The 23,294-nt window shown below is 38.1% G+C and overlaps 3 protein-coding genes across 6 annotated transcripts; all 3 read left to right on the top strand.

Annotated features, from left to right (window-relative positions):
• The first annotated feature begins 83 nt into the window (after nucleotides 1-83).
• On the top strand, nucleotides 84-3,248 carry LOC126585370 (probable RNA 3'-terminal phosphate cyclase-like protein). The gene is made up of 6 exons (XM_050249775.1): nucleotides 84-465; nucleotides 600-749; nucleotides 1,411-1,589; nucleotides 1,682-1,857; nucleotides 2,013-2,229; nucleotides 2,793-3,248. Exons 1-6 carry the CDS (start codon nucleotides 99-101, stop codon nucleotides 3,000-3,002), a joined length of 1,299 nt encoding a protein of 432 aa, XP_050105732.1. The 5' UTR covers nucleotides 84-98; the 3' UTR covers nucleotides 3,003-3,248.
• A 3,079-nt stretch (nucleotides 3,249-6,327) lies between these two features.
• On the top strand, nucleotides 6,328-15,758 carry LOC126585371 (uncharacterized). Of its 4 annotated transcripts, none has more exons than XM_050249776.1 (4): nucleotides 6,328-6,601; nucleotides 6,674-6,772; nucleotides 13,905-14,086; nucleotides 14,306-15,758. In XM_050249776.1, the coding sequence occupies exons 1-4, from the start codon at nucleotides 6,430-6,432 to the stop codon at nucleotides 14,384-14,386; spliced, it is 534 nt and encodes a 177-aa protein (XP_050105733.1). In that variant the 5' UTR covers nucleotides 6,328-6,429; the 3' UTR covers nucleotides 14,387-15,758. The 4 variants fall into 4 exon arrangements, with proteins under 4 accessions (XP_050105733.1, XP_050105734.1, XP_050105735.1 ...); XM_050249777.1 differs by having other exon boundaries at nucleotides 6,342-6,601; nucleotides 6,680-6,772; XM_050249778.1 differs by having other exon boundaries at nucleotides 6,351-6,601; nucleotides 14,326-15,758.
• Nucleotides 15,759-17,628: 1,870 nt separating this feature from the next.
• LOC126586848 (protein PHLOEM PROTEIN 2-LIKE A9-like) lies at nucleotides 17,629-18,872 on the top strand. Its single transcript, XM_050251816.1, has 3 exons — nucleotides 17,629-17,799; nucleotides 17,911-17,990; nucleotides 18,351-18,872. Exons 1-3 carry the CDS (start codon nucleotides 17,743-17,745, stop codon nucleotides 18,754-18,756), a joined length of 543 nt encoding a protein of 180 aa, XP_050107773.1. The 5' UTR covers nucleotides 17,629-17,742; the 3' UTR covers nucleotides 18,757-18,872.
• The last annotated feature ends 4,422 nt before the right edge of the window (nucleotides 18,873-23,294 follow it).

Here is a 23,294-nt window from a genome sequence, read left to right as displayed (position 1 = left end):
ATTATATGACGTAACAAAAAATTAAATGAAATAATCAAAGTCACAAAAATTACGGACTAGAAATATTATTATTTTTTTGCTTATAATTTGAAAATCTAATGTTTGCTGTTCAGTCTGAACAGAATAATATTCCCATATTACCCCCGTATATAACTATAAACGAGAAAAATCAGAAGGACAAGAAATTGATAGCAACGCCCCGCCCCCCGCCACCAGAAGCAGAGAGCAGAGAAACAGAGAGACCAGAGAGAGAAGCAAAAATGGGGAAGATAAGCTACAAGAAGCTAACCGGAAGCCAAAACCTAAGACAGCGACTCGTACTGGCGGCGCTTGCGTCCACACCGGTTCTTATCGAGGACATTCGCGCAGAGGAGACATGGCCCGGCCTCCGCCCCCACGAGGTCTCCTTCCTCCGCCTCCTCGAGAAGGTCTCCGATGACTGCGTCGTCGAAATCAACGAGACTGGTACTCTTACTAGTTGATTCCAATCACAAAGAACATGTTTTTTTTCGAATTTAGCGAAAAGTTGAGGTTCCAATTTTGTTTCGGGGTTTAGGGTTTTAGGGTTTTTGAGAATTTGTGTTTGGGTTTGTCGGCAGGTACGAAATTGAAGTTCAAGCCGGGGATAGTGATGGGTGGGAGGAATTTGGTGCACGACTGCGGGCTCAGTCGGGCGATTGGGTATTTCTTGGAGCCATTGATTGTGCTTGGTCTCTTTGCCAAAAAGCCGCTTACCATTACGCTTAAAGGTAACTGCTTTCGTTGTTGCGAATCTTCTCTGCGTTTTTGTTTACTTTTGTGTGCAGCTTTTTTATTGGTGTTGTAGAATTAATGCCCCAATCAAGGTTCTGGTTTTGGTCAAAGTAAGGAACATGAATTTTAGAACATTTTCATGCTTTAACGTCATGTTTTTCTGTTATGAATGATCTCCCGATACTGCCAGTTATCTAATTTTTAAAGACAATCCCTTGAGGTTTTTGTTACTGTTTTAATATTGAGTCACAGACCAAGGTTCTGGTTTTGGTCCAAGTAAGGAACATGAATTTTAGAACATTTTCATGATCTAACGTCATGTTTTTCTTTTATGAATGATCTCCCGATACTGCCAGTTATCTATTTTTTCAAGACAATTCCTTGAGGTTTTTGGTACTGGCCTTAATATTGAGTCAAGATCAATAGGGGAACAGAAAAGCTAATTTCTGATAGTTTTAAAATCTCTCTATTCTGTTTTGTATATTGACTATTTACGTTTCTACTTATAAACGAATGACTTGACCCCAATCAGTAACCGAAAAAAGGGTTCCCCTGACCATATGCTAGTAGATAGAGCACAGTACATCTTTTGTGGTTGTTGATTTGAGCTTTAAGAAGGTTCTGCCACTTTATGTGAGTCTCATAATTTTTTTTTAGGAATTACAAATGATCCCAAGGACCCATCTGTTGATACATTCCGGTCCACTACCTTACCCATGTTAAAACACTTTGGAGTTCCCTCAGAAGGGCTAGACCTTAAAATACAGAGTCGTGGATCTGCTCCTCAAGGTGGCGGAGAAGTGTTTTTGTCAATCCCAATTGTTCAAAGTCTAACTGTGAGTTTCTGAGACTTATGAGATACTATATATGTTTTTCACCAGTTTTTCGGGTTTTGGATTTGTTATTGTTTATGTGTTTTGCTCTACAGGCAGTAAACTGGACTGATGAGGGGATGGTTAAGAGGATTAGAGGGGTTACGTTCTCAACAAGAGTGTCCACACAGTTTGAAAATACCATGGTGTATGCTGCTCGTGGAATCTTTAATCTCTTACTCCCAGATGTTCACATATTTACTGACCATAGAAGTGGCGCACAAGCTGGACTGTATATTCTCATTTTTTACTAAATATCATTATATTTTTTCCATAGGAGATACATTTTAGAAGTTTGAAGTATTTCTTTATTTTGTTATGAGGTTTGGTTATATTTAAGTGTTAGCAACACTTAGGCTCATGTAGACAATAATGATCTTATGGCAGTTCACCTGGTTATGGAATTTCACTGGTTGCGGAAACAACTTCTGGTTGCTGTATCTCTGCTGATACAGCAATTTCTTATTCTCGAGGGGAAGAAACAGTTGAACTTGAAGATGAGGAGAAGAAAGATCTTATGCCTCCAGAGGATGTTGGTGTGAAAATGGCTAATGTTCTGCTTGGGGAGATTGAGCAGGGTGGAGTGGTAGATTCAACACATCAGGTTCGTGGTTTGATGTATTGTACTTCTTCCATACCGGCTGAGTTTGCTTTCAATTTTTATTGATCTTAGATTGTTAGTGCATGCTCATTAATATTCAGCCATATCGTAAATTTAATCAAATTTATATTGAAGACATTTTCTGTCAATATATATGTGTGTCTGTACCGATTATCATGATGTTCATCCTCTGTCTCTGATCTTTAATCATGTTGCTTTTATTCACAATTTGACATGGAATTCTTTTCCGTAAAGCAGGAAAAGGAAAATTGGGTCTTGTTTATAGATGAATTTTGTGATGTTGATCCATATAGTATTCCCAAAATACAATTTAATGTTGATCTAAAGGTAGTCCTAAAATCAAATGATGCAAGTATGATAATTTTGTTTTGTTTCCAGCTTGTTCCATGACAGTGGTAAAATTACTAAAAGGCATTCTTATAACAAATAGGGTGCGCCCTAAGGCCCTTATAAGAAATTCATACGGTATTCGATTGCAGGTTCCCTTTTTGCTCCTTTGTGAATTCTGTCGATCCCTGATAGTTTGCTGTCATTTTGGCTTGTAGGGCTTGTTGTTTCTTCTCTGTGCACTATGTCCACAAGATGTTTCAAAGGTTCGTGTTGGAAAGCTCTCTCCTTATGGGATAGAAACACTCAGAAACATCAAAGACTTTCTCGGTGTTAAATTTGTCATTAAGCCCGACCCATCCACAGGGACTGTTATACTTAAATGCGTTGGCTCTGGGTTAAGGAACCTGTCGAGAAGGATCTCATGATTGTCACAATACGAGTTGTACGTATTTCTAAGGTATTGGTGGGTGTTTCTTGGATGGAAATAGCAGTCGGGACTCCGGGAGGCATTTCAGGCATCCACACTGTGGAGGAGGAAAATAATCTAATGGATTTGCAGGAAGAAGTTTTGGAAATTTTTGACCATGTACTCAGATTTTGATGTTGTAAACACCAGTTTTTATTTTCTTTTCGATCACCAATATCTATGCTCGCAGTACATTGTGATACAATTGGGAACGTTTTCTTTTGATGTGCTGATATAAAGGCCTTTTAGCCAAAATAGTCTTTGAGATTGGTATAACTTTTTACTTTGGTCGTTGACAATGCAAATTGACATAAGTGGTCTCCTAGTTTGTTCATCATAAATTATTTTGGTCATTTCATGAAAAATTTATCAATATGTTTGTTAATTGAAGGAGTTGGTTTGATAATAATTACCCTTAAAAAGGTGGTCACGTGATCGTTCACGTGACAATTTAATGAAGATATTGACAGTGGACAAACTTAGGGATGTCTCTCTCTATGGGTTAAGGTTTCTTTGATAAACCTGTTATATTGAACCTACTAAGTTGAGAATCTTGTCTCCGAAATCTTCCTTGTGTGAAAAACAGGTAAAAGAAAACAGTGTTATACATGTGTGAGAGAGACAGAGAGAAGATGTATAACTAGCTTAAAGGATCACAACCTTAATGGGTGAAAGAGTCTCTCAAAGATAGAGAGCTACGATTAAATTAGAATATCACTTGAATAAAAATAAATAATTAAATCACTTCACTTGAGGCTGTGAGAGGTATTTTTGGCAGTTTCTTATTTAATTTTGGGTGTCCGAAAACTAGCACTAGCATAGACGCGCAGAGAGAAACAAGGGTGTCTAGAAAAAATTTGGTGTAATCAAAATTACTAGGTTTAGCTCAAGTCAAGACTTAAGAGCATTTATCTTTGTACTTAAAGTCTTATGTTAGATTCTCCCTCCGTTCCGCTATTGCTTGCATAAGGCCAACTTCAAACCTGGGCTAAAAGCCAAATTTTTAGCCCAAAATTCCCCCCAAACACCCCCCAACCCAAGCTAAAATATTGGGCTAAAAGGAGAATGCTAAAGTTGGGCCAAATTCCCCCCCCCCCAAACGCGTGGACTCGCCCCGTTTTGGGCCACTCTCGGCCCGTGGACTCGCGCACGCGCTCCACGCGGGCAAGTTGCAACCGAAGCCCGACAGGAAGGGGGCCCAGCGTCAGGGCCTTGTCGGCCACTCACCCGAGCCCAACGGCTCTTTTCAAAATCAGACGGCCAGCATTTAAGGACCGTTGCCAACGGTCCAGATTCAAATTTCATTTTTAAAAAATATGTTATTTTAAAATACATTGAATCCAACGGTTGAGATTAAATATAATCAAATCTAACGGTAAAAAAAATATCTAAAAGCCCAAATTTAAATCCAACGGCTAAAATAATTAAAAAAAATTATTTAACTCAAAATTCACCCAAAAACTCTATAAATACCTATGTATTTGTTCAAACATCCACACAAAACTCAATTTTCTCCTATAATTCTTCCAATTTATCTTTCTACCATTTCTTTCCATTTCCAAATTGTTCAACATGGCAAGAGAGCATGTTAGAGGTCCTAATTGGACCTATGAGGAAGATGTTGCTTTATGCTTGGCATGGGTTTCTGTTAGCGAAGATGGTGCAGTTGGCACAAATCAAAATAAAAAGGTTTTGTGGGATAAAATCATTGCAAAGTTTCAAGAAAACTGCAACGGCGGAGGGCGGGACGGTGGTGGTGTTTATGATCGATGGAAGACTATCAACAAAGCATGCACTTTATGGAAGGGAAGCTTGGAGAGAGTCATGGTTGACATGCCTAGTGGAAGGAGCGCCATAGAAATTGTGAGTTTTTTTCTTGATATTTTATTTGTCATGTACATAATATTATTTTGCAACTAATTATTTTTATGTATTTTTTGCATAGGGTGACAAAGCAATGGAAATTTACAAGACAAGAGTAACACCAAAAAATCAAGTTTTTAAGTTGCAACATGCTTGGGACGTTCTCAAGGATTGTCCGAGGTGGGCAACCGATGCAGACCAACAATGGGGAAGATTATTTCAACGTGAAGCCGCACAGAGAAATGAAGGTGTCGATGAAATGACCCCATCTCCTTCTTTACCAAGGCCCCTAGGAAGAGATAAGCAAAAGGAAGCAAAGAGAAAAGGGAAGTCCCAAGATTCGACGAGTGGAGACTTTGCTACCGGAATTGCAAAATTGCACGAAACTCATAGCGCTCGCCAAGAAGAAGCGGCCTGAATGCATTTTCAAATGAAGGAAATCTCGGATAGGGAGGAAAATAGGTTTGAAATTGAATTCATGATGAATGACCTCAACAAATACACTCCAGAAAGGAAGAAGTTCTTACATGATAAGCAAAAGGAAATTATGCGAAAGTCTGCCTCAAGGAGTATGTTTCAAGATGATGAATCCTCTGAACTCTATATCCCAACATTTCAACGAAGTCCATCACCAAGTGAAGATGGTGAATATGATTGTTAAGTTTATGTAGTGTATGAATTATGTTAATTAAGTTTATTAATTGTTGTTTGTATTAAGTTTATGTTGTTTATTATGTGGTTTATGTACTTTATTAAATTTATGTCTTATTAATTATTGTTTCTATTTAATCTAGATGTCTTCAATAATTATTGTACTTATTATTCCACACTTTGTGAAAAATTTAATGATTTTTCAATATTTATCGGAATTTAAATTTTTTTAGATTAAAATGTTCATAAAATTAATTTACAATAGTCTACATATTTATTTAAAAAAAAATTGATTTAAGAAAAAAATTAGCCTAAGTTCATTATTTAATAATTCCGGGCTAAAATTTTAAGCCAGAAGGGTTGGAGCAGAAAAGATGTTTCTGGGTTAAAAAATTTGGCTTTTAGCCCAAGGGTTGGAGATGGTCTAAACAAAATAAGATATAAAAAAGAAGAATTCCTACTTAAAAAAATGAACTTAATAGCCCTACATTATATGTCACTTAGTACTACGGTCTAGTAATATTTCTCTTCACTAGTAAGTGAAAGGTCTTATGTTTGATTCTCGTAAAAAACAAATTTGAACCACATTATTTGCTAGTCTATTATAAAACTTAATCTACTCATCCATTCATTTAGTATAAATAATATCATCTGTTAAAAAAAAACAAAAACCTAGATATATAAAAACCCAAGACATGGGGTTGCGCTGGGCCTACTTATAATCACTTTGGACCAAATCGTAACCCAAGATTGAAAAAGCGCGGGAAAGGTGGCCCATGTGTGGCCAAATTTTGAAGAAAGCAAAACTAGAGAGACTGAAACACTGATACAGAAATTAGGGTTTTATCTAAACAAATTTGGGGGCAAATCAAATGGAGCAGGGCACCCAAGGCAGCATAGTTCTGAGAAGAAATGGAAACGGAGAGTCACAGGGAGAAGAAGAAAGAGTGGTGGACTTGAGTGGTCAGGTGCACCTCCTCCCCTGCTCCATCAAATTCAATGGCCCTTCCTCCGTCTCCCAATACTTCAAACCCAAATCAACTGGTAAAGAATCTTCCCTCTTTTTCTTACATACAATTTACATGGCATAACTGAGTAATGGGTTTTTTATTGGAGCTGAAGGAATCGAATCGGAGGGTTTAAGAACACAGGAAGCTTATTTCAGAGGAAGGAAGTTGCAAGGAGCCTCGATTCCGATTCCAGATGGGTATTCCGGTATGTCAATGTAGTTCAGTCAGTAAATTCAGTACCTTTTTATTTTAGTGTATGAAATGTGGTTGTTGTGGCCCCTTATCTTAATCGATTTCTTCCATCATTTTTCGGCTTATTTAGACCTCGGTGCTTCTGTATTGATGTTTAGAGTTGGGACTTTTATGGTGGCAAGTAAAGACTCTAACTTTGGGTCTGAGTTCGTCAAATAAGCAACTTGTTTTAAATTGTAAACATTACCCTCGTTAATTGGTGAACCCAAATTTCATCCACTTTCCTCGTCAATGATAAATTTTGCTTCTCTCATAATTTCTTGGTGCTGTAATCTCTCTGTTACTTGCTTTTAGGCCTTACAATCGGTTATTACTATGCGTTTATTATAAATAATTTTCGTTGTTCAGCGTTATGTTTGAAACTTGGGAGCAGCCTCTCCATAAATGGGGGTAAGGTTAGCCGACATTCACCTCTCCCAGACCCTGCGTAAAGCGGGAGCCTTGTGCACTGGGTACGACGAGCGTTATGTTTGAAACACCATGGACAAACCTTTTCCTTTTGTACACAAGTTTATAGTGTATTCTGTCATTTGAGCGGAAGTTGTTGGGTTCTGCCGGCACCTTTACTGTGGAGCAAAGGTGAACCTGATGTTTTCATGGTATCGAATCGAGCGTGGGAATGAGAATTGAGACGTGGAAAGAAAATCGTGTGGTAAATTAGTAGGAGGAATAGACAGTGCTCGAGTTTGTGTTTGTATGTTATCATGGAAACATTTGATGTTAGTGTTGGTGGATGGAATGAATAGTGCTCGTTTGACGGAAATTGTCTTGTGCCATATGATACGTTAGAATCTTGAAATCTTGAGGCTAGGGCCTGTATTACAAGGCAGTGGTGGCAGATTGGTGTTGCAGCTGTTGCTATATTGATTTGCTTTCTGTAGTCTCTCAAAACCAGAGGCAGTGAGTGTTGAAAAAACGCCCACACTAGACCTTGTTCTTTGATGTAACCAACGGCAATAGACTAAACTAGCAAATTTAGAAAAACTTAGAAACACACAAGAATTATACTGGTTCGGCAGTACTTATGCCTACGTCCAGTTGTGATTTCTCTAGGTAGAGAAATCACCGCTCTTTTGATTAATAATAGAGATTACAGAACTTTTGCAAAGCCTAGAGCTAATCTCTCTCTCTTGTCTTTGCTGTCACAGTTTTTCTCTCTCTTAATTTAAGACTTGCCGCACCCTATTTATAGGCATAGGGTGCAGTTTACATGTCCTTTACAGATTATAATTCCTATTCTAAGTGGAATAGGAAATTAGACTTCCTTTCCAATTCCAAATAGACTTCTAGGATTTCTAATCTAAATTGAATAAGGAAACTAAGATTCTTTCCTAGCCCTTTTAGGAGAAGAATTGGTGCACCTTTTTTTTTTTTTTTTTTTTTTTTGAATCTAGTGTGTCCGGGTCTTTGACCCGACTACTCACTAGGCCACCCGCCTGACCCCATGGTGCACCTTTTTTATTCCCTAAAACAATCCTAAACAGAAAAGGACATTAATTGACGAGCCAAAACCTAACAATCTCCACCTTGGTGAGTCAAACCAAGTCTTGATCGTTGCACCCCAGAGTATCTTTGAACCTTCTTGAAGCAGCTCTGGAAATCTTCAAGAGTCTACACCTTGGCAATCTTCTTCTTGCCTCATTGCACCTCAAGTGAGGAGGTGCTCCACTTTAATCAATCAACGAGATTGATCAAGTTCAAGCAATGCTTGAACTTCTTGGCCGGCACTATCTTTGTAAGGAAATCTGCGGCATTGTCATCCGTATGAACCTTTTCAATCCAAATTTCCTTAGACTCCACCCAATCTCTGATTCTGTGATACCTTGCTTCAATGTGCTTTGATCTTCCAGAAAAAACCTGATTCTTTGCCAAGTGAATGGCACTTTGACTATCACACTTCAGCTTCACACAATCTTGAGTGATTCCCATTTGACTTACCAAGCCACTAAGCCAAATCGCTTCCTTTCCAGCTTCGGCCAATGCAATATACTCTGCCTCTGTGGTCGACAAAGCTGTAATTGGTTGCAGTAGTGCCCTCCAACTGATTGGTCCTCCTGCACATGTAAACACATAACCAGAAGTTGACCTTCTCTTGTCCAAGTCCCCTGCATAATCGGCATCCACATATCCTAACACCCCTGCACTTTCCTTTTGCCTCTCAAACATAATCCTTTGTCACCAAGAACCCTTCAAATAACGCAAAATCCACTTGACTGCATCCCAATGTTGCTTTCCTGGATTTGCCATGTATCTAGAAATGACACTGATTGCTTGAGCTATGTCGGGACGTGTGCATACCATTGCATACATGAGGCAGCCCACTGCATTAGCATAAGGCACATTCTTCATTACTTGTTGCTCTTCCTCGGACGTAGGACACTGTTGCCCACTTAACCTGAAGTGAGCCGCCAAAGGAGTTGAAACTACCTTTGCTTCTTGCATGTTGAACTTCTCAAGAACCTTCTGGATATACTTGGCTTGTGATATCCAAATCCTTCCAGCGGTCCTATCTCTCTGAATTTCCATGCCAAGAATCTTCTGTGCAGCACCTAGATCCTTCATGTCAAACTCCTCGCTCAACATCTTCTTCAAGTCTTGAATTCTAGACTTGTCTTGACAAGCAATTAGCATGTCATCCACATATAGCAATAGCAATATGATCATCCCATCTTGGAACACATGATAGTACACACAACAGTCATATAAACATCTTCTAAAATTGATTTTCAGCATGAATGAATCAAACCTCTTGTACCACTGTCTTGGAGACTGTTTCAGGCCATACAAGGACTTCCTTAGCTGACATACTAGGTTCTCTTTCCCATATTCAACAAACCCTTCTGGTTGAGCCATGAAAATCGTCTCCTCTAGATCCCCATGAAGAAATGCTGTCTTCACATCCATCTGCTCAATCTCCATGTCATGCTGAGCTGCCAATGCTAAAAGCAATCTGATAGAAGTATGCTTGACTACAGGTGAAAAGATCTCATCATAATCCACCCCTTCCTTTTGTGAGTACCCCTTAGCCACGAGCCTTGCTTTGAATCTCACGGCATCTTGTTCATGTAGTCCTTCCTTTTTCCTAAATACCCACTTGCATCCAACTAGCTTTCTGTCTTTGGGCTTAGGAACCAACTCCCAAACAGAGTTCTTGTAAAGAGACTCCATTTCTTCTGTCATAGCACTTATCCAACTATCTTGCTCATCACTAGCTATAGCTTCTCGATAAGTAGTCGGATCTCCTTGACTAATGTTTAGAGCATAATTAACTTCGTCTTGGTCAAACCCAAATCTGTCAGGCTTCTTCTTGTTCCGATTAGGTTTGTCTAGTGCTATGCATCTCTGGAATGCAGGTGGATTGTTGGTTGGAATTCGAACCCTTTGGGATGTCTGGCGGATTGGAGTGCCTTCAATCTGCCCTATTTCTTGCTCCACCTGATTCCTAACTGGTGAACGATGTTGATGCTCCTCTTCTTCCTCAAAACCATCAGATTCGGCCTCTTGCTCAATTTGCTCCACCTGAGCTTCTTCTTCATCTGAACTGATTAATGGAATCTTTGTTGCTTCAATTTCAGCATCGTCCGTCTTCTCCCTACTGCTCTCGACTTTATTAAGAGGCATGGTTGTCTCAGCAAAGACAACATCTCGACTGACAACCTTTTTTCTCTTGTTGAAATCCCAAAGCTTGAAACCCTTAACTCCTTTCTCAAAACCTAAGAATATGCAATGTGTAGACTTCGGTTTGAGCTTGGACCTTTCATCACTTGGAATATGTGCATAAGCACTACAGCCGAACACCCTGAGCTTGGAATAGTCCACCGGCTTCTCAGACCATACCTCTTCTGCACTTTTAAAACCGAGAACTGTAGATGGTGACCTGTTAATCAAATAACTTGCATGATTAACAGCTTCTGCCCAAAAACTATCGGGCAATCCTGCATGAAATCGCATGCTCCTCTCTCTCTCCATGAGAGTTCGGTTCATCCTCTCAGCAGCTCCATTTTGTTGGGGATTCTTCTTTACTGTGAAGTGCCTTATGATGCCTTCTTGCTTGCAGTAATCGGTGAACTCATTACTTGTATATTCACCTCCATTGTCACTTCTCAGGTACTTGATCTTTCTTCCAGTTTGATTCTCGGTTTCTGTTTTCCATTCCTTGAACTTTGCAAAAACCTCGGATTTCTGCTTCATGAAATAAACCCAAACCTTCCTAGAAAAATCATCCATAAAAGTAACAAAATACCTGGCTCCACCATTTGATTTAGTTGGTGCAGGGCCCCAAACATCTGAGTGAATATAGCTGAGTTGCTCTTTGCTTCGGTTATCTACACTGCTACTTACGAATGATACCTTTCTTTGCTTTCCGAGAACACAGTATTCACAAAAGTCCAGTTTGCAAGATGACACGCCTTCCAAGAGGCCTTGCTTGTGTAATTCTTGCAACCCTTTCTGGCTTATGTGCCCGAGCCTATGATGCCAGAGTTCAGTCTTGTCTTCTACACTCTGATTTATAGAAACAGCTGCTCCCCCGACTATAGTGGTCCCAATTAACTTATACAACTTATTGGGTTGTAGGTCACCCCGCATTACCACTAGCGATCCTTTGGTTACCCTGAGTCTTCCTTTTTTAGACTTGTACTCATAACCGGCCTCATCTAAAGTACCCAAGGAAATCAAATTCTTTCTTAGTCTAGGAACATACCTAACGTTCCCCAAAGCTCGTATCATCCCATCGAACATTCTGATTCGAACAGTGCCGATTCCTCTTACAGGACATGAAGAATCATCCCCCATTAAGACTTCCCCGCTGCTGACTTCTTTGTAAGTATCGAACCATTCCCTTACTGCACACATATGAAAAGTGCATCCGGTATCCAAAATCCAATTGGTGAAAGCCTTGGAGCCTGATGTTACTGAAAGAAGCTCCCCGTCACTCTCATGCTCGGTGACTGCACTAGCTGAACCTGAGCTTCCTTCCATCTTGGCTTTCTTCTCTTTCCAAATCTTGCAGTTCCTCTTCCAATGATCGGCTGAACCACATTCGAAGCAACCTTCCTTCTTTTCCTTTTTCTTCTTGGATTTTGACCTACCTCTATTGCCGATTTTCTCTTCCTTTGTCTTTTCCCGCCCCCTCTCCTTGCCTTTGGCATAAAGGCCTTGAGAGCTTTCAGTTATATCATCCAGTTTAGCATATGACTGAAGAGCTTGAATTACATCTTCAAGCTTCAGGGACTCTTTTCCAAACATTTGAGTTGTTCGAAAGTGCTTGAAAGACGAAGGTAGAGACCTCAGCAAGATGATAGCCATATCATCATCTTTGTAAGTTTCTTCGACCTTCTGAAGATTAGCTATGCAATTCTGGAACCTGCATACATGATCTTCAATATCACCTCCTTCTTCTAGTCGAAGCCCGAATAGTTCGTCTTTTAGAAAAAGTTTATTGGACACGGTTTTGCCCATATAAACATTCTCCAACTTTTCCCATGCTTCCTGGGCAGTCATCTTTTCGGTGATGTGTGACCGAACTGATCTTGTGAGATGGATCTCGATGGAACTCTTGGCCTTCTTGAGAACCTTAATCCATGCTGCCTCTGTCATGTTTTCCGGCTTCTTACCATCGAGTGCATCATCTAAGTCCTGCTGTATCAGTACGTTCTTCATCATCCTTTGCCAGTCCGTGAAGTCATCCTTGCCGTCAAAGGGCTTTAACGCAGGTCCTTGATCCGCATTCATCTTCCCTTTTGACATCGTAGAACACCTTGATCCTAGCTCTGATACCAATTGTTGAAAAAACGCCCACACTAGACCTTGTTCTTTGATGTAACCAACGGCAATAGACTAAACTAGCAAATATAGAAAAACTTAGAAACACACAAGAATTATACTGGTTCGGCAGTACTTATGCCTACGTCCAGTTGTGATTTCTCTAGGTAGAGAAATCACCGCTCTTTTGATTAATAATAGAGATTACAGAACTTTTGCAAACCCTAGAACTAATCTCTCTCTCTTGTCTTTGCTGTCACAGTTTTTCTCTCTCTTAATTTAAGACTTGCCGCACCCTATTTATAGGCATAGGGTGCAGTTTACATGTCCTTTACAGATTATAATTCCTATTCTAAGTGGAATAGGAAATTAGACTTCCTTTCCAATTCCAAATAGACTTCTAGGATTTCTAATCTAAATTGAATAAGGAAACTAAGATTCTTTCCTAGCCCTTTTAGGAGAAGAATTGGTGCACCTTTTTTATTCCCTAAAACAATCCTAAACAGAAAAGGACATTAATTGACGAGCCAAAACCTAACAGTGAGGATGTGCTAACATTTAGACATGGTAGCAAAAAGCAGTTGAATATGAAGTTATGTACAGGCATTTTAGAAATGAAGAAGAAACTAGAGAAAATGGGAGTAAAGACTAGGCCCCAAAGAAAACACTCCAGCGAATCCACAGGCCAATAACCAAATCATGGCCGTCTAACCATTTGATATTTTGAGCTAACCTGTGGGACTTTTATATAACAGAGAAAATGACGAGCAATTGTTTCTTGTCTTGCTAGTGCCTAGTGGTGACTATTGTTGTGTCTTATAACTTATCCCACCCATTGAGCTGTATGTCAGTGGTTACCACCTCCCTCTACCATACTCTTTCTTCAGCAAAATGAAATAGAGTTCTTAGGGACTTGGAGACGGGTGTGGTCGGGAGAGGCTACTATCGGGAGATGTCTATCCTCAAGAGCTAACGGCTTAGCCTCTATTTTCATGGGTTGCAAAATGAGCATAATGATTTGGAGCTTTAATGGGAAGGGGGAAACCCTTGTTAGTTCAAGATGGAGTTTGTTGTATATATCATGGAAATTTCATTTTTTGTAATTTTTCCCCTTCAAATGTTAAGCCCCTCTTTTATGTATAATATATGTACTTTGTTTCAACACATTTACAAGTGTACTGCACCTAAACATGGATGCCATAGACACAAATATGTGTGACAACAAAAGAGTTCTCTTTATATATTGCTTCCAAATGGTGTAAATGACTAAATTCTCTTTCAGTTTTCAAAGAATTCCAGTTTACTAATATTTTCTTTTGCAGGATTTGTTCTAGGGAAGAAGAGTCTTGGCAAGAGAAAAGCTTCCGATAATTCAGATGGGAGCTCAAACTGTTGGGAGATGAATGCGAAATACAAAAGCATCACATATTGGAATCACGACAGCCTTCCTTCACAGGATGATGCATTCTTGCGTTGTTTTCACTGGCTTTCTGTAGCAAAATCTGTAAGTTTGTTCCCCACAATATGGTGGTTCATGAATCTTTGTTACATTAATCTATGGCCATGTGTGTTGTCTGTTGGTTTCGGTTTCGTGTATTATTGTTTCTCTATCATCTGTCAGTACATATTTAATCTGGAACTGTCATGATTAGCTTCCAATATTTACGTTCCATGAAGTCTTTGCTTTTTAGGAAACTGAAATCTTCCTGCCACTTTACACCAGATATTTGTTTATGGCTGCAGATGCACGAACCAGCAACACCCGGAGATTTGGTTTCTGCATCAGCTGCATTGGAAAAGATGAACTGATTAAAGAAATGCAGGAAGCATTGTATCTCTTCCCCCGCGTTTTCTAGTACTAAAAAAGACAGGAATGTCAAAGTACTTAATACCTCTTTGGTAGAAATTAGCATTTTTGTATTTTGAATGCTTGTAAGGTTGTAACATTAACATATAGACTTGTATTATATATACTGGCAATAGAATCTAATTTAGAAAAAATACCAATTTGGGAACACTTGGGAGTTCCTTTTTTGGGTTTGAACAAACCTCATTTGAGTTGAGTACCAAGGCTTCATGAACAGCTTTGTTCTTCTGCAGTTTGGGATGCAAGGTCTAAAAAGATCAGAACTTTGCTATTTTTGTAACAGCCCAGCTCTTCTGAGGCTTTATTTTGTCAAACATTTGGGTGACAAATGATAGATTTTAGCACAACAACTAGACACCATCTATAAAGTTAAGTTGTCACCTTACTTAAAGCAAATCTTCACTTGAAGTAAGCTGTCACCTCTTGACAAGCAAACCATAACTAAAGTAACCTTCTACCACCTGCCTAAAGAAAGCTATCTCCTTTTTAGTGCCAGCTTTTGCTTCTCTTAGCGCAATTTGCTTATTTTAGAACCAAAACTAAGAGGTTAGAGTTTGTGAGAGATTTGTTTTAAGCTTAAGAATTCAGCTGTTTGATTTCATGGTTTCAAGCTTAGTGAAGCTGGAAGTATCCGTATGTTGTTTGCTTTGTTTCTATGTTTCTAAATCTCTGAGCTGCTTTGATATTGACCTTTGTTTCAGTTAGGTTGCATCTGATATTTGAACCTCGTTTTGATGATTGATTCAGATACCATTGCCTTGTTTCATTGCTCTAAGTGTTTGTAATCGAACATCAAATAGCATCTGAACATGTTGATTCAGTTCGTCTGAATCGTAGTGTTTGTGCCTTCTCTGTGACGGTGTCTGGACCTCAGATCAGTTGGTATAAAGACACATGTGCCCACCTGGGAATAAGTTCTCATTGGATTTACTAGTGAGGAATTACATAGGCTATTTGTATTGTTATTAATTCATTGAATTCTTGTGTTCATTGTGTTGCCACTCTTGCATCCAAATCCTTTGATTGTGCATTCGAATCATTGCGCTTCAGATATCGTTACTTACTAGGCTTTATAGCTCACTCTTTTACCCTTCCCTTTCAGATCAGCTTGGGTGAGAAGTTGACATGTTTTGGATGTATTTGAAGAACTTTTGATGATTTTGGTTCATTTTGGAAGACATTAGATGTTTTAGTAGCTGCTTTGACAACACTTGTGTACATTAAATGCTTTTTAATTACCTTTATTCTGGATTTTGGAACCTTTGCAATATTCATTGAGGTTGTAAGGAATGAATTTGCTTATATTTCAGTTTTGCAGACTTGAATTTTTAGTAAGGTTAAATGTTAAAAAAGAACTCTAAAAAATAAAATTAAAAACAAACTGCTCGTTTTCTTCCTTCATCCCTGCTATGGTTCCGTAAACGCCAATATTTAGGGGATGTAGTCAAACTAAGATTTTAAAGGATTTTAATAGGGATAGATTTGATAGGATTTAAGAGGATTAAAAACTCCTACAAAATTTATATGGATTTTTAAAGAATTTGAATGGATTGTGGTGGATTGTGGGGGAAGGATTCGAAATCCTAGGGGGTGAGGTTGGATTCTTTTTAGTCTTGGTTATATATACTTTTGGCTTTCAAATCCCACAAAATTCACAACTTATTAAAATCCTCCAAAATCTTAATTTTTTGAATACATTTAGATTTGGATGGATTTTAAAATCCTTTAAAATCTTTTAATTGACTACACCTAGATTTTAAAGGATTCTAAAATCCTTTAATTGACTACAACTAGATTTGAATGAATTCTAAAATCCTTTAAAATCTTTTAATTGACTACACTAGAATTTTAATATCTTACTCTGCGAATTTTGAAAAATCATAAGGGAATATGATCCCCTTCTAGGTGGGCGTAGATACATATAACCACAGTGAAATCCAAATTGCATATTGGATTCCAATTTGACCAATGGACCTTTATGGAATGTCACTAACGTATGCATGAACTTTCCTGTTACTTTAATTGATATGCGAAATCGAAAGGTGTATTTTGTCAACTTGTTTTGGTTTACAAGTTTACAGTTGGGATCTAGTGATGGTCCTATTCCATTAACTCCGGATGCGTTTGGCACCTAGATAGTGATATTCGAGGGTATCCATATATCGAAATGCGTTGCGTCACCAAACGTGTGAGTTGCAAAATATATAATATACCCTTGGAAAAGAAACCAATAGGCAGCAGCCCTAGGGGATTCATGCATCTAACAGTTTCTCTTCTGTCACAATTATGTGTTTGGTGGTAAACTTATATATGATTTGCCTCCCGAAAAGCGAAAAGGCAATGAAAATTAAGAAACAATATATTCTTAATATTTATTCTTGTACCTGTAATGGATGCCAGTTTCTTGATGAAATGGCGGCCACCGTTGAAAACTGAGATCAAGCTGATCCAGAAAAGCTCTATAAATGTCACTTGTCAGTGTGCATGGATTCGGTTGGCAAAGCCAGCTTGCATGGTACGTAGTATGCATGCATGCAAAGCCAAACCCCTTTATAAGTGGCTAGTTTCGTTCGTTGAAAAATATTAGTAGTAGAAATCTTAGATCATAATCTATCCATCTACTTAACCTAGAAATTATTAACTTAATTATCTGTGCTTTGGATTTATAGGGTGAAAAGGTTTTCATTTTAACTCTTCAATTCAAGAAAGAACTTGGGATATAGAATTTGGCACATTTAACATTTGTATTACAAAACAAACTTGCTCGTGGTCTAGCTAGTTGTACTTCTGTTCTCGCCAGCAATTGATATTGTTAAATTTGTTTTATTTATTTATAAAGTTTGGCTTAATTCTAATACAAATTCATATTTTACATAGCAATCGAAGAAAGTACGTAGGTTGACAAAGTTTTAAGAACGTATCACACGTTGGAACATTTATTCAATACCGTTTACTAGCAATCCATCTACATATATATATTCTTCTTTTAAAAAGCTAAGGAACCCTTTCGACAAAAAAAGAATCTTCTAACAAGTCGAAAGCAATACTTGATTCTCTATACATAATTCAATTTCATTATTAATTTGTTTTGGTTTCTCATTTCCGTTTTGTTTTCTGGAAGCATCAGATACTTTTCTTCCCAATGGATCAAGGGTTTATATAAAGGAGGTAGACTAGAGGTTCTAAAAATCAAAACATCGGCAAAATAAAAATAGAGCCAGAAAAAAAGAAGAAAACATAACTGCAGCAGCAGAAGAAAGAATAAGAAGAAGAAAACCGAGTTAGGTTTCGAAATGTCTCTGAGTACTAAACCTCATTTCCAAGCAGAGGAAGATGAAATAACAAAACAGGTAAGGCCTCACAATTCATTGCTAAATCTTGCTAACATCGGAAAACAATCTTTCGCATATATCTAATCTCTTTCTGTTAAAAAGAGATTAATTGTATTTTCGTGTTTACAGGGAGATAGTTACATCCTCAAACCACGGGGACTTAGCATTGTATGGGGCAATGTTGAACACCACTGGAAATTACCTAAGAAGTAAGGAATAAATTATCTGGAACTACGACCAAATCTTAAATGTAATTGGTTATATACATCTGAAAATGCTAATATCATTTCTCACAAGTATGGGAACTACGTGTCTACTCCGCTTATGTGTTCTTCTCCCGCCTTCTGAGATCTGTGTTTGGTAAATGTAATGTTTAGACACAGTTCCCGTTTGTTATTATGCACTCGTTAACGTTTAAATATTGTTGAAGAATAGGATTTCCACATCGGGCATATGACAAAAAATAATATGTAATTTATATATGGGGGTTTCCACTTCTAATATCACCAAGCCCTTTTGTTTTGGCTTTGCCTATGTGAATAATTGACTACATACTATACAATTTTCAGGCTATCCAAAGGTGACTCTAATGACCCTGCGGAGCTGAAACAGGTTTCTTGGCTAGAAGTAACCGGCTCAGTTAGTTTAATACCTACGAAGACGTACCAAATCAGCTTTGACGTAGAACTGACACCTTGTGCATTTGGTTGGAGAGACATACAAGCTTTCTTGATGGCCAAGGTAGGGAAAAGGGGCAAGTACAAATGGACCAAAGTTAAAGTAGTGCAGGATCCAAATGTAGGCAGATTCACAATTCCTGACAAAACCAGCCCGCCATTGAGAATTGAAGTTCTGCCCGCTAGTGTCGATAACATGCTTCACTTTGGTCTGTATGAAGTCTGGAGTGGAAAATGGAAGGGGGGCTTGAAAATTCATCAAGCAAATGTGACAGAAGTAACTTCGACCTTAGCTTAAATTAGTCCGCAATTTTCTATATATACAATACACGTACGTATTGAAATATTTTCTTCGTTGGGTTTTATATATATATGTGACTATTTAATAATGAGAACTTACCTCATGTACGGTTATTTGAGATCATATACTAGCTAGCATGAAGTATTTGCTACTGTAGCATGTATTTGTATCTCAGTCACATGAATAAATTATTTCTTATATATTCAGAGCCAGTTAATGAAATACATGTATGTGTATAAGTACACCAAGTATGTATATGCGCGGTTTTAGCTCCAAATTTTCAATGGATGCACCACACCAGCAACTCAGCAAGAATTGGAGGAAGGGGAACTAAAACACACAGAACTCAGAAGGCCGAAATTCCATCAAGACAACCAATCGCTGCTCACGGAATTTAAACATATAGCGCACTCATTTATAGGTTACGGGAACTACACTGGCATATAGCTAGATGTGATGATGCTGCAATTAATTCCCAGTTTCTGCGTAACATTATTCGTTAATCAGAACATACAAAGGACATTTACTCATCTTCTTGGTGCTGAACAAAAGTGACTGTTTATATACGATAAATTATTATTATTTAGTTTGTAGAACTAAACAAACTCAATTTTGAACATTTGGAACTCGGGTTGTTCCACTGTGAGTCACTAACTAAACAAGAATTTAGTGACAAACTTGTTGCAGCATAAGGATGTTGCTGATGAAGATCAAAGGGTTGGAGTGCATCACAGTGCAGCTCGAAATTGAAGCAAATGTTCTTTCTTTGAATGTATGAAGGTTATATTCAAATGGAATGAATGGCCTAGATTAGAACATCTAAACGATGTGGAGTTAGTCACGTGTATTAGTGAATGATGTTTTTTAAGTTTACCCATGCGGTGCATGTGATCACTCTTATACGAGTGAACCGTGTGAAATCCTAACGGTATTACTTTTTCCTTTGCTAGCATCACACTTTATGCGTGATGGCTTCCCTTTGTAATCGGATCTAAGAAAATACAAGAAATGAAATAGAGAGCAATGTACTCTCCTTCATAGAGCAACCGCCATTGTTCATTTCATGTTCTTCATTTTTTTCAGAAAACTAGTTCATAAAATCATCAAATCCTACTAAAACAACAAAACTTCTAACTGCAGGAGCAAAAACTCACCTCCGAAAAGAGATACTGGCAGCAGAAATCCGTTATCTTGAAGGATGTTCAGGAGTCTTCAATTTAAATTCTACCGGGTAGATTTCCAACTTATATAAAGAAAAGGAGAAGGCCTTAAAAAAGAACGTAAACAGTGAAGGAAACTTCTCAATCGATTTCCCAAAGTAAATCAAGAATGCTCCGAGGAGCAAATTTCCGTCTTGAATTGAATTGGCAAAAACCTACACACAAAGAAAAGAGACAAACATAGTTAGACTAATATTGGTATATATCGTGTTAGTCAAAAGGTTTCCGATGCCTAAGTCAGAAAGATTGTAGGAAGTAATAAGAGTGTGTTGAAAGTTTTTTGAAAACTGGACTAAAGTGATTGGCCTTGACTATTTATAGAGAACCGACGAGTTAACCCTAGCGTCTAGGTTCATTAAACCTGTTACCAGAGTGTTAGTCTGCACATTGATGAAAGAGTATTCCTTTTAGATTCTTGAAATATGCTTCGGAGATTCTTGGAATATGCTTCGGAGAATCTTAACAGGTCTAACAGCGATCAACTTTGACCATTTGCGATGAATTGGGAGCAAAGGCACTTGTTGATTGTGGGCTTCTAGGACCTTCGTAAAGAATGTAACATGTTAGCCTGTTAAAGTTTGACTAATGGTTTGTGTATTTCTTCATAGACAAAGTAGTTATATTTGATAAGTGTACATGTGGCGTGTTCCTGTTGATGGTGATATTTTATGTTCCCACACAAACAATGATCACATTATAAACGAGGATAATATATCGATTGTTGAATGTATGTTGATTAGAAGTGCACGGAAAGTTTGAAACAGCGAAGCTGTCACCCGGAACTCTTTATGAAGTTGTATTCGTGGTCAAGCTGAAAGCTGCAAATTATGGATGGGGAGTTCCAGTCAATTTCAGGCTCACTCTCCCTCATGGTACCAAGCAGTGGCGTAAAGTTAATTAGATGCAAACCCCAAGAGGACAATGGGTCGAGATCCCAGTTGGCGAGTTTCGGGCATCGCCTGAGAAACATGGCGACATGGAGTTTTCTATGTATGAGTACGACGGTGGGAAAGGAAGAAAGGGCTTGTTAACAAGGGTGTCGTCATTATCCTAATAACTAAGTTGCAGAGTACTCAACAACTTCGCTCATAAGCACGGAAATAACGTTCTGGGTTTTTTAATAAAGCAGAAATGAGTGAGTTGCATATGTAAGAAATGATCGGAATAGAATAATAAAACAATGATACACTTTTAACTACTCCCAAAATTCACATTTTTCTTTCTTCTGCTTCAGTAGAGTGAGTAAAATGATTTCACATAGGATCAATTCTTGACGAGAAAGATCAGTCCATGATCATTAACGACGATTATTTCTGAATTAGAACAATTAAAACCCATTCCGGCCGCTTGCCCATAGCAACATACGAAAACATTTTGCTGTAACTAAAACCATATTCATATCAATAAAGGAAAACATGCTGAGATATATTATATATCACGTGCGCTTGAAATGTAATTTACAGTGAAATTCGCCAATGAAACAATGAGAGACCACCTTCTTGTTGATATGTGATCAAATGTCTGTTGTGTAATCTTCGGGCTTGTACCACAATGAAAAATCGATACCTTTGCTCTTCAATTTCTCAGTTGCAGGTGCAATCCTCTCCAAAAACTGCATTGTAAAATATATAAATTCTAGAATTATTTCTTTAAACCCACTAGTGCATTTAATATGATTACAATCTACGACGCCTTTCACAGGAAATTAAGCACTACTCAGAGCTCTATTACAGAGTTACAGTAACCATCTGCTCTACTCACCCACCCCGACCTACCCTCACCCAAAAATCTTCACAAGATTAGTGGTAGTAACGGAAAGGCAATGAAAATTAAGATCATGCATTATATAAACGAGGTTAGATCTCAACACATAAGGTTTTGTAAACAGATTATGGATAAAGCAAAAGATAAGACTAACCTTGCCATGCAGCACACCATTGGATACCAAGACAGATCTATCAAATACAGGAAATTTTCCACCATCCATGCACGTAACCTTATTTCCTCCGGCCTCTTCAATTATCTGCTCAAAATTGCATTACATATTTTATGAATAATTGAAATCACACATCTGGTCACCAAAATATCTGCTGAGGGAAAGGGGAACTATAATCTTCATGCATCAGTTTAAGCATCTTGTCACATGAGATTATGATTGTCCTACTCCTACACGACACTTCCAAATACTTGCCATAAAAATGTAAGGATATGTATATGACAGAAAGTCTACTATTTGTATATTCATCATGAATAAACTATTCATTGACATATTATGACACGTCCGACCTTGATATTTCCCGAACACTAGGATAGGCATGTGCTGGCCAACATCCGAAAGTGACGAAGCCATATTAGAATGCATGAGAACAAGAAATAAATAAGACTTATAAATTTACATATAATTAATATGCAAATGAGGAACGTGTTCAGAGCATACAACTAATTCTATACACTAGAAAAGAAATGATATAAAATTGAATGGACAAAGGAGTGGGTCTTACACCGAGAGGACTCGAAGATACCGATGTGGAAGTGCCTTGGCACCGAGATTGTACGCCTCAACTTTAAGTCCCGAGGGGGCGCAAAACAAAAATGAGTGGATCAAGTTGATATATATAAAATACTGAAATAGTTATCAACATACTAACTCCCGAAGTTTTAATAAAAACATCAATAGCATAATATGTAATAGGTTTTCAAAAACCCTAGCATGCCATAAAACCTTCATAAAACATATCTCGTATATAGTGTACTAAATAATGGTATCCAATAACAATATCTCCCGACCCAATGCCAACTACTATGTCTTTGCTTCCGAAGCCATATAATATTTCTCCCAACCCAATGTCAACTCCATGTCGCTCAGCCCGAAACCAGAGATTATTTCTCCCGGCCTGCAACCAACAACCATATCCCTCACCCTTAGGTGGAACAGTGACCACTAGATAGGCACAAAACCATTGAACATAGTCTTTCCAAACATAGGTACACATATATCAAAAACATCTTCATATTATAAAGTCATCTATCATCTATATTATAAAGAAGTGTGTAAAAGCATGTTCGTAAGTAGCATATAGTCATCCATCATATATACTACAAAGAACATAAGTTCGATAAAATATGGTATTCCAAAATATTCGCAGTAAAGCATGATATATTATAAGTGTAAATCTAATTTACTCATAAAACGTAACCATTAAATCATGCTTTTCATGTATGCATTTCTACTATTAAAACATGCATTTTAGAAGGGGTCCACTCACAGATACTCTGTCGTCGAAGAGCCATGCAAACTAGCGAAAACAGAATCGC

This window comes from Malus sylvestris, chromosome 10 (assembly GCF_916048215.2).
Source record: "Malus sylvestris chromosome 10, drMalSylv7.2, whole genome shotgun sequence".
NCBI lineage: Eukaryota > Viridiplantae > Streptophyta > Magnoliopsida > Rosales > Rosaceae > Malus > Malus sylvestris.
This window is presented reverse-complemented; position numbering and strand designations above follow the sequence as displayed.

What these genes read in the sequence shown, in the direction of transcription:
- LOC126585370 (XM_050249775.1), top strand. Translation starts at nt 99, where the DNA reads ATGTTTGCTGTTCAGTCTGAACAGAATAATATTCCCATATTACCCCCG. An exon ending in GCTTACCATTACGCTTAAAG is followed by an intron (nt 750 to 1,410) that starts GTAACTGCTTTC and finishes ATTTTTTTTTAG; the next exon opens with GAATTACAAATGATCCCAAG. An exon ending in AGTGGCGCACAAGCTGGACT is followed by an intron (nt 1,858 to 2,012) that starts GTATATTCTCAT and finishes ATCTTATGGCAG; the next exon opens with TTCACCTGGTTATGGAATTT.
- LOC126585371 (XM_050249776.1), top strand. Translation starts at nt 6,430, where the DNA reads ATGGAGCAGGGCACCCAAGGCAGCATAGTTCTGAGAAGAAATGGAAAC. An exon ending in GATTCCAGATGGGTATTCCG is followed by an intron (nt 6,773 to 13,904) that starts GTATGTCAATGT and finishes TTTCTTTTGCAG; the next exon opens with GATTTGTTCTAGGGAAGAAG. An exon ending in GGCTTTCTGTAGCAAAATCT is followed by an intron (nt 14,087 to 14,305) that starts GTAAGTTTGTTC and finishes ACTTTACACCAG; the next exon opens with ATATTTGTTTATGGCTGCAG.
- LOC126586848 (XM_050251816.1), top strand. Translation starts at nt 17,743, where the DNA reads ATGTCTCTGAGTACTAAACCTCATTTCCAAGCAGAGGAAGATGAAATA. An exon ending in AAGATGAAATAACAAAACAG is followed by an intron (nt 17,800 to 17,910) that starts GTAAGGCCTCAC and finishes TCGTGTTTACAG; the next exon opens with GGAGATAGTTACATCCTCAA. An exon ending in CACTGGAAATTACCTAAGAA is followed by an intron (nt 17,991 to 18,350) that starts GTAAGGAATAAA and finishes TACAATTTTCAG; the next exon opens with GCTATCCAAAGGTGACTCTA.